Raw genomic sequence first — 9,972 nt, forward strand, 5'->3', positions numbered from 1 at the left:
GCCACTTTAGTTATTTTCCAGCTAGATCCGTTCCCCCCCCCACACACACACACATTTTCTAGTTTGGAACCAGTCCCATTTAGTCTGGTTGGAAATTTGAATTGAAACTGAAACCTGAAGAGTCACGTTCAGAGCAGACGGGTGATAAAAGGCTCGTCCCTGAAAACATACGACAGGTTTGAAAGTGGGACTGACGCCTCGTCTCCTCACATCGCTGCGTTTGTGCTGCCAGCAGCCGGCGCCCGGCACGTTCCTTTCGGCCGCATTGGCCAACCTGACCATGTCACAGTCTGATTTATAAACAACAATAAATCATCCTCAGTCCCAAGGCTGCTGCTTATTGGTGTCGTACCCTGTGTAGAGCGTGGGCCGAGACTTAGAGCCGAATGGCCTTCCTGGTGAAACCGTACGGTGCACCTTCGCCATCGCGGCCTCGCCCTTCACTCCCTGGAAATTCCAACACTCTCTGCCCTCTGAGTTCAACTCCTGGGGGAAACACTGGCACTGCCGACCACGTCTGCAGACCCTGGCTCTGCACGGCCCCGGGTTTCGCTTTGCTGTGTGGACATCCCAGAGAGATCAGCTCTGGTTCAGCCAGGGGTGAATCCGGAACAGGGCTTATCTGGGGTGAATCCGGAGCAGGGCCCTGGCCTGTCTATACAGGGGTGAATCCAGAACAGGGGCTCTCTGGGGTGAATCTGGAGCAGGGCTCTGGACTGTCTATACGTGGGTGAATCCAGAACAGGGGCTATCTGGGGTGACTCCGAAGTAGGGCTCTGGCCTGTGCTATACAGAGGGGTGAATCCAAAGCAGGGGCTATCAGGTGTGAATCCAGAGCAGGGCTCTGGCCTGTCTAGACAGGGGTGAATCCGAAGCAGGGGCTATCTGGGGTGAATCCGGAGCAGGGCCCTGGCCTGTCTATACAGGGTTGAATCCGGAACAGGGGCTCTCTGGGGTGAATCTGGAGCAGGGCTCTGGACTGTCTATACGTGGGTGAATCCAGAACAGGGGCTATCTGGGGTGACTCCGAAGTAGGGCTCTGGCCTGTGCTATACAGAGGGGTGAGTCCAAAGCAGGGGCTATCAGGTGTGAATCCAGAGCAGGGCTCTGGCCTGTCTAGACAGGGGTGAATCCGAAGCAGGGGCTATCTGGGGTGAATCTGGAGCAGAGCTCTGGCCTGTCTAGAAAGGTGTGAATCTGAAGCAGCAGCTATCTGGGGTGAATCCGGAGCAGAGCTCTGGCCTGTCTAGACAGGGGTGAATCCGAAGCAGATGCTCTCTGGGGTGAACCTGGAGCTGGGCTCTGGAGTGTCTATACATGGGTGAATCCAGAACAGGGGTATCTGGGGTGACTCCGAAGTAGGGCTCTGGCCTGCGCTATACAGAGGGGTGAATCCAAAGCAGGGGCTATCTGGGGTGAATCCAGAGCAGGGCTCTGGCCTGTCTAGACAGGGGTGAATCCGAAGCAGGGGCTATCTGGGGTGAATCCGGAGCAGGGCTCTGGATCGTCTAGACAGGAGTCAGACCAGATGCTCGCAAGGGTCCCTCCTGGCCTCGGACCCTCCCACGTGTTCCCGTCCCGGCCGCCCATCTGCGCTCCCCGGCGCTCCGCTGCGGACGTCTCCCCAGTAACAGGTGACAAGGGGTAGCGGGGCCCAGCCATTGGCCAGGAGGCGGCGGGGCGCGCGCGGATTGGCCGGCAGCCGGCCGGAGTGCCCACGGAGCCCGGGGCGGGCCGGGAGCAGAGGCAGCCCGCCGGGGATGGAGGCGCCCGGCTGCTGGGGGCTGCTGCTGGCCCTGGGGCTGCTGCGGGGGGCGGCGGCCACCGCCGCGACAGAGGGTAGGAGCTGCCCACGGACGTTACTGGCGGGCGAGGGAGGGGAGCATTGCACGGCCAGCGTGTGTGTGTGTGCACAAGGGGATTGTGTGTGTCACCGTGTGCGTGCATGCACGGGGATTGTGTGAGTGAGTGCAGCTGTGTGCACACGGGGGTTGTGTGTCCATGTTCGGGGATTGTATGTGTGGTTGTGTGTGTGCACAAGGGGATTGTGTGTGTCACCGTGTGTGTGCATGCACGGGGATTGTGTGAGTGAGTGCAGCTGTGTGCACACGGGGGTTGTGTGTCCATGTTCGGGGATTGTATGTGTGGTTGTGTGTGTGCACAAGGGGATTGTGTGTGTCACCGTGTGTGTGCATGCACGGGGATTGTGTGAGTGAGTGCAGCTGTGTGCACACGGGGGTTGTGTGTGCATGCTGGGGATTGTATGTGTGGTTGTGTGTGTCACCGTGTGTGTGCATGCTGGGGATTGTATGTGTGGTTGTGTGTGCATGCTTGGAGACTGTATGAGTGCGGCTGTGTGTATGCAAGTGTATGGATGCATCTCGGGGGAGTGTGTTTTTGCATGGAGGGTGAAAGTGTGTCGGGGTTGTGAAAGTGTTTGTGGAATTGGGCGTGCATGGAGATTGTGTGTAAATAGGGTGTGTTATACTGTGTGTGTGTGTGTGAGAGCAAGCACTTCCCAGGAGTTAGCAGGCCCTGCCTGAGTGTGTATGGGGAGGAAGCTATCCCTGCTCTGTCAGTGTGTGTCCGTGTCCAATGTTGTGTTCATGGGTATTGCTGGGTGCATGGGGTTGCACGGTGTGTAACCATGTAAATGGGAGTGTGGCGTGGCAGTCGATTTTGTGTGTGTGTGTGATTGTGCACACAGGGGAGTGCAGAGTATGGGGGTGTTGGTTGTGTGTGATTGTGTAGGTGTGCAGTGTGGGGTCAGGGTTGGGCAGCTTGTGTTGTGTTTTGTCACTGTGCATATGCAGACTGTGTGTGTACGTAGGGTATTTAATGCACGTGTGTGGCTGTGTGTACAGGGTGTGGAGTGTGGGCGAGTGTGGGTGTATGGGAAGAGTGTGCTTACACATGGGTTGTAATGTGTATTTGTATGTGAGGGATAGCATTGTGTGGTGGGAGCTGTGTGTGTACAGGGGCTGTAGTGAGGGTGAATGGACTGTGTATGCAAAGGAATGTGTGTGTTTAGGGACTGTCGTGATTCTGTGTGCGTGTGACTGTGTGCATAGGGTGGGTGTGCCTGTGTGCCTGAGGAATGTGTGAACTTGTGTGTGCACAGAAAAGGGGGGGCACTGTGTGCGCAGTGTGTGTGACAGTATGTGTACAGGATGATGATGAGTGTGTGTGTGCAGGGTGTGTGTGTGCACAGCGCGTGCGTGCCCCGTTGTGACCTCAGTCGGTGTCTCTCTCCTGCAGCGCCCACAGCCCACGTCCTGTCCCGCGTGCTGTTCTGCCAGCCTGACCGCCCCTCCCTGGGCCTGGCCGACACCTTCGACGGGGACCAGCTGTTCTCATTCGACTTCCCGGGGGCGCGCTGGGAGGCCCGGCTGCCCGACTTCCAGCCCTGGCTGGGCACCCAGGAGAGCAAGGAGCAGATCGGCAACGACTCCAGTCTGTGCCGGCAACTGCTCTCGGTGCTCACCAACATCACCACGGGCGTGCTGCCCGAGGCCAGAGGTAGCCAGCACATGGTATCCCCCAGCCCCCGTGTCTCTCCCAGCACCCGCGTCCCCCCCATGGCACCCCCAGCGATCCCTGATACTGTCCTGCCCCTGCCCGAGACCAGAGGTACCCGGCACACGGTATCCCCCAGCGCCCGTGTCTCTCCCAGCACCCGGGTCCCCCCCACGGCACCCCCAGCGATCCCTGATACTGCCCTGCCCCTGCCCGAGGCCAGAGGTACCCGGCACACGGTCTCCCCCAGCGCCCGTGTCTCTCCCAGCACCCGGGTCCCGCCCACGGCACCCCCAGCGATCCCTGATACTGTCCTGCCCCTGCCCGAGACCAGAGGTACCCGGCACACGGTATCCCCCAGCCCCCGTGTCTCTCCCAGCACCCGGGTCCCCCCCACGGCACCCCCAGCGATCCCTGATACTGCCCTGCCCCTGCCCGAGGCCAGAGGTACCCAGCCCCCTGTGCCCGTGTCTGCCCCAGCACCCATGTCCCCCCCCACGGCACCCCCAGCAATCCCTGATACTGCCCTGCCCCTGCCCGAGGCCAGAGGTACCCGGCACACGGTCTCCCCCAGCGCCCGTGTCTCTCCCAGCACCCGCGTCCCCCCCACGGCACCCCCAGCGATCCCTGATACTGTCCTGCCCCTGCCCGAGACCAGAGGTACCCGGTACACGGTATCCCCCAGCGCCCGTGTCTCCCCTAGTGCCCGCTGTCCCCCCAGCGCCCACGGCACCCCCAGCGATCCCTGATACTGTCCTGCCCCTGCCTGAGGCCAGAGGTACCCAGCACACGGTCTCCCCCAGTGCCCATGTCCTCCCCAGCGCCCGCGGCCCCCACCACAGCACCCCCAGCGATCCCTGATACTGCCCTGCTCCTGCCCGAGGCCAGAGGTACCCAGCCCCTGGTGCCCGTGTCTTCCCCGGCGCCGGTGTCCCCCCCATGACACCCCCAGTGATCCCTGATTACTGTCCTGCCCCTGCCCGAGGCCAAAGGTACCCGGCACACGGTATCCCCCAGCGCCCGTGTCTCTCCCAGCACCCGCGTCCCCCCCACGGCACCCCCAGCGATCCCTGATACTGTCCTGCCCCTGCCCGAGGCCAGAGGTACCCGGCACACGGTATCCCCCAGCGCCCGTGTCTCTCCCAGCACCCGCGTCCCCCCCATGGCACCCCCAGCGATCCCTGATACTGCCCTGCCCCTGCCCGAGGCCAGAGGTACCCGGCACACGGTATCCCCCAGCGCCCGTGTCTCTCCCAGCACCCGGGTCCCCCCCACGGCACCCCCAGCGATCCCTGATACTGTCCTGCCCCTGCCCGAGGCCAGAGGTACCCGGCACACGGTATCCCCCAGCGCCCGTGTCTCTCCCAGCACCCGCGTCCCCCCCACGGCACCCCCAGCGATCCCTGATACTGCCCTGCCCCTGCCCGAGGCCAGAGGTACCCGGCACACGGTATCCCCCAGCGCCCGTGTCTCTCCCAGCACCCGGGTCCCCCCCACGGCACCCCCAGCAATCCCTGATACTGTCCTGCCCCTGCCCGAGGCCAGAGGTACCCGGTACACGGTATCCCCCAGCGCCCGTGTCTCCCCTAGTGCCCGCTGTCCCCCCAGTGCCCATGTCCTCCCCAGCACCCGCGGCCCCCACCACAGCACCCCCAGCGATCCCTGATACTGTCCTGCCCCTGCCCGAGGCCAGAGGTACCCAGCCCCTGGTGCCCGTGTCTTCCCCGGCACCGGTGTCCCCCCCATGGCACCCCCAGTGATCCCTGATACTGTCCTGCCCCTGCCCGAGGCCAAAGGTACCCGGCGCCTGGTCTCCCCCAGCTCCCGTGTCTCCCCTAGTGGCCACTGCCCCCCCAGCACTCACGTCCTCCCCAGCGCCCGCGGCCCCCCCCACGAGACCCCCAGCGATCCCTGATACTGCCCTGCCCCTGCCCGAGGCCAAAGGTACCCAGCCCCCTGTGCCCGTGTCTGCCCCAGCACCCATGTCCCCCCCCACGGCACCCCCAGCAATCCCTGATACTGCCCTGCCCCGGCCAGAGGTACCCAGCCCCCTGTGCCCGTGTCTGCCCCAGCATCCACAGCCCTCCCCATGGCACGCCCAGGGATCACTGATACTGCACCTGCCTGAGGCCAAGGTGCCCGGCCCCCAGGGCCCATGTCTCTCCCAGTGCCCATGGGCCCCCCCACGACCCCGCAGCACCCAGTGATCTCTGATACCGCCCTGCCCCTGCCCGAGGCCAGAGGTACCCAGTGCCCATGTCTAGCCCAGCACCTGCGGCCCCTCCACAGGCCCCCCAGCACCCAGCAATCACTGATACTGCCCTGCCCCTGCCCGAGGCCAGAGGTACCCAGTGCCCATGTCTAGCCCAGCACCTGCAGCCCCTCCACAGGCCCCCCAGCACCCAGCGATCTCTGATACCGCCCTGCCCCTGCCCGAGGCCAGAGGTACCCAGTGCCCATGTCTAGCCCAGCGCCTGCGGCCCCTCCACAGGCCCCCCAGCACCCAGCAATCACTGATACTGCCCTGCCTCTGCCCGAGGCCAGAGGTACCCGGCGCCTGGTCTCCCCCAGTGCCCGTGTCTTCCCCAGTGCCTGTGTCCCCCCCTACAGCACCCTCAGCGATCACTGATACTGCCCTGCCCCCCCCAGGGCCCTGACCCCTGGTGCCCGTGTCTCGCCCAGCACCCGTGGGCCCCCCACAATCACCCAGCAACCAGCAATCATTGATACTGCCCTGCCCCTGCCCGAGGCAAAGGTGCCCACACCCCCTTCCCGTGGCACCCCAGTGTCTGTGCACCCAGGCCCTTCACTGCCCAGCACCCCCTGCACAGGTGCCCAAGCCCCTTACGGTGGTACCCCCTCCCTGCCCACATCCCCCCAGCAACCCCATCCCCCCTTCCCAGCCACCCCAGCACTCCCTCCTCCTCCCCAGATACCCCCAGTGCTCCAGCCCCCGCAGGCCCCCGCTTACCATCTCCCCTCTCCCCTCAGGCACCCCCATGGCCAACGTGTTCACAGCCCAGCCCCTGGAGCTGGGAAAACCCAACACCCTGATCTGCCAGGTGGGCAACCTCTTCCCGGCCTCGGTGACCGTGTCGTGGCAGCGACTGGGGGAGCCCGTGAGCCAGGGTGTCAACACCACGCGGTACTATCCCACCGAGGAGCTGGGCTTCCTGCTCTTCTCCTACCTGGAGTTCATCCCGCAGGAGGGGGACATCTACACCTGCACCGTCACGCGGCCCAGGGATCGCTTCTCCACTGTGGCCTACTGGGGTGAGAGACCCCCCCCGATCCACTCCCCGTTCCTCCCCGCTGCACCCCGTTCCTCCCCACTGCACCCTATTCCTCCCTGCTGCACCCCATTCCTCTCTGCTACACCCCGATCCTCCCCATCCTTCTATCCCTCCCCAATGTCTTCCCACCTGCACCATCACGCGGCCCAGGGATCGCTTCTCCACTGTGGCCTACTGGGGTGAGAGACCCCCCCCGATCCATCCTCTGCACCCCACTCCTCCCCAATCCTGCTATCCCTCCCCTGCACGTCTCCCTACCTGTACAGCCTGGGGACTGCTCAGGGGTGGCTCTAGCCATTTTGCCACCTTATGCACGGCGACACCCCGTGGGGGGCGCTCTGCCGGTTGCCGGTCCTGCGGCTCTGGTGGACCTCCCGCAGACGTGCCTGCTTAGGGTCCGCTGGTCCCGCGGCTCTGGTGGACCTCCCGCAGGCGTGCTGGATGCTCCACCGAAGCTGCGGGACCAGCAGACCCTCTGCAGGCACGGCTGTGGTAGGTCCACCGGAGCCGCCCTCCCGGCGACCGGCAGAGCGCCCCCCGTGGCATGCTGCCCCAAGCACGCGCTTGGCGTGCTGGGGCCTGGAGCCGCCCCTGGGACTGCTTCTCCACCATGGCCCACTGGGGTGAGAGATTTCCCCCCTGCACTTAATTCGAGCCCCCCTCAAGCTTGATCCCCTCCATACCCAATCCCCCTCCACCTGACCCTGCATCTCCCCAGCTCCCCCCACTTCTGGGATCCCTCCCTGATTCCCCACCCTTGGCCCCCTCCCGCCTGCCCCGCTGCCGGGAGCCCCTCCCCCAATCTCCCTGGTAGCTCTGGCCTCACTCTGTATCCCCCTCCCCCTGCCGCTGTGTCTCTAGTGCCCCAGAACCCCATCCCATCAGAGCTGCTGGAGAACGCGCTGTGCGGCCTGGCCATCGCCCTGGGCATCTTCTTCATGGTCACCGGGATCGTCCTCCTCCTCAAATCCCGCAGGCCCAGCCCCACAGGTACGCCAGGGGGCTGCCCCAGTTGGGGGTGGAGGGGAGTCTAGTGGGTTAGAGCAGGGGGGCTGGGGGCCAGGACTCCTGGGTTCCATCCCTGGCTTGAGGGTGCGTCTAGTGGGTTAGAGCAGCGGGGTCTGGGGGCCAGGGCTCCTGGGTTCCATCCCTGGCTTGGGGGTGCGTCTAGTGGGTTAGAGCAGGGGGGCTGGGGGCCAGGGCTCCTGGGTTCCATCCCTGGCTTGAGGGTGCATCTAGTGGGTTAGAGCAGGGGGGCTGGGGGCCAGGGCTCCTGGGTTCCATCCCTGGCTTGAGGGTGCGTCTAGTGGGTTAGAGCAGGGGGGCTGGGGGCCAGGGCTCCTGGGTTCCATCCCTGGCTTGGGGGTGCGTCTAGTGGGTTAGAGCAGGGGGGCTGGGGGCCAGGGCTCCTGGGTTCCATCCCTGGCTTGAGGGTGCGTCTAGTGGGTTAGAGCAGGGGGGCTGGGGGCCAGGGCTCCTGGGTTCCATCCCTGGCTTGGGAGTGCGTCTAGTGGGTTAGAGCAGGGGGGCTGGGGGCCAGGGCTCCTGGGTTCCATCCCTGGCTTGAGGTTGCGTCTAGTGGGTTAGAGCAGGGGGGCTGGGGGCCAGGGCTCCTGGGTTCCATCCCTGGCTTGGGGGTGCATTTAGTGGGTTAGAGCAGGGGGGCTGGGGGCCAGGACTCCTGGGTTCCATCCCTGGCTTGAGGGTGCGTCTAGTGGGTTAGGGCAGGGGGGCTGGGGGCCAGGACTCCTGGGTTCCATCCCTGGCTTGAGGGTGCGTCTAGTGGGTTAGAGCAGGGGGGGCTGGGGGCCAGGACTCCTGGGTTCCATCCCTGGCTTGAGGGTGCGTCTAGTGGGTTAGAGCAGGGGGGCTGGGGGCCAGGACTCCTGGGTTCCATCCCTGGCTTGAGGGTGCATCTAGTGGGTTAGAGCAGCGGGGTCTGGGGGCCAGGACTCCTGGGTTCCATCCCTGGCTTGAGGGTGCATCTAGTGGGTTAGAGCAGCGGGGTCTGGGGGCCAGGACTCCTGGGTTCTATCCCTTCCATTGAATCTCCTTGTTCTGCGTTTTCACCCTCAGAGTGAACTCCGGTGGCTGGAAACACCCGAAGAACTGTGAGGAGAAGCCCCGAACCCTTCCCCATTCCAGCCCCCCAGCCCTTGGGAACTGTGGGAAAGGCAGTTCCTGGAACCAGCTGCAGTCAGCATGGTGCTGAGACCGGACACAATCACTACACACGGGCCACGTCCGTGGGAACCTGGTGCCTCTCCTCCGGGGGTACCACGTTCTGCCCCCTCCAGCATTCCAGCTGTGCAGCGTGCCTGGGGCAGCCTCCGACTCGCGGTCTGTGCCAGGGGTCGCCCCACTCTGGCGTATCGGTGCCTTATCCAGCCTCCTGCTAATAAAGATCTATTTCCTGGAGCTGTCACGCCTCTGCCCCCTGCATCCTCACCTCTCCCCACACCCCCATAACCCTCCCGCCATGCCACCCCAACCCTTCCTGTCCTGCAGGGACCCCGCTGGGGCGGGGGGGAGCTCACATGCTGCAGCCAGTTCAGCCCTCAGCGAAGAGGACAGTTACTGCTCGTGCCGGGGGCACCTGTCCTGCTAGGATATTGGCTGAGACCCACCAAATTCGTGACACTGATCAGAACCTGTATCCCATTTCTCGCTGCCTGAGCCAACCAGGCCCTGCTCTGGGGCTGTATCAGAACCAGTGACCCCCAGAGGGGACAGGCCCCATGTCCCATTCCTCGCTGCCTGAGCCAGCCAGGCCCTGCCCTGGGACCATATCAGAACCAGCGCCCCCCGGAAGGGAAAGGCACCGTGTCCCCATCCCTGCCTCCCCAGCCAGCCAGGCCCTGCCCTGGGGCTGTATCAGAACCAGCGACTCCTGGAAGGGAAAGGCCCCGTGTCCCCGTCCCCGCCTCCCCAGCCAGCCAGGCCCTGCCCTGGGGCCGTATCGGAACCAGCGCCCCCCCCCCCCCCGGGAAGGGAAACGCCCTGTATCCCATTCCTCACTGTCTGAGCCAGCCAGTCCCTGCCCTGGGGCCGTATCAGAACCAGTGACCCCCAGAAGGGACAGACCCCATGTCTCACTCCTCGCCGCCCGTTCCCGAACCGGCCAGTTCCTCTGGATAATCAAAGTCTCTGTCCCGGTCAGAGA

General features: G+C 64.5%; 1 protein-coding gene across 3 annotated transcripts; it reads left to right on the plus strand.

The window, feature by feature from the left end:
• Positions 1-1,724: 1,724 nt before the first annotated feature.
• Positions 1,725-9,227, plus strand: LOC127032770 (class II histocompatibility antigen, M alpha chain). 3 transcript variants are annotated; one of them, XM_050920351.1, is made up of 6 exons: positions 1,725-1,839; positions 3,259-3,519; positions 6,508-6,739; positions 6,939-6,988; positions 7,671-7,799; positions 8,886-9,227. In XM_050920351.1, exons 1-6 carry the CDS (start codon positions 1,761-1,763, stop codon positions 8,888-8,890), a joined length of 756 nt encoding a protein of 251 aa, XP_050776308.1. In that variant the 5' UTR covers positions 1,725-1,760; the 3' UTR covers positions 8,891-9,227. The 3 variants fall into 3 exon arrangements, with proteins under 3 accessions (XP_050776308.1, XP_050776307.1, XP_050776309.1); XM_050920350.1 differs by lacking the exon at positions 6,939-6,988 and having other exon boundaries at positions 1,726-1,839; positions 6,508-6,789; XM_050920352.1 differs by lacking the exons at positions 1,725-1,839; positions 3,259-3,519; positions 6,939-6,988 and adding exons at positions 3,564-3,741; positions 3,853-3,963 and having other exon boundaries at positions 6,508-6,789.
• Positions 9,228-9,972: the final 745 nt, after the last annotated feature.

The sequence above is a fragment of the Gopherus flavomarginatus genome, chromosome 12, assembly GCF_025201925.1.
Source record: "Gopherus flavomarginatus isolate rGopFla2 chromosome 12, rGopFla2.mat.asm, whole genome shotgun sequence".
NCBI lineage: Eukaryota > Metazoa > Chordata > Testudines > Testudinidae > Gopherus > Gopherus flavomarginatus.

What these genes read in the sequence shown, in the direction of transcription:
- LOC127032770 (XM_050920351.1), top strand. Translation starts at nt 1,761, where the DNA reads ATGGAGGCGCCCGGCTGCTGGGGGCTGCTGCTGGCCCTGGGGCTGCTG. An exon ending in CGTGCTGCCCGAGGCCAGAG is followed by an intron (nt 3,520 to 6,507) that starts GTAGCCAGCACA and finishes CTCTCCCCTCAG; the next exon opens with GCACCCCCATGGCCAACGTG. An exon ending in CAGGAGGGGGACATCTACAC is followed by an intron (nt 6,740 to 6,938) that starts CTGCACCGTCAC and finishes ATGTCTTCCCAC; the next exon opens with CTGCACCATCACGCGGCCCA.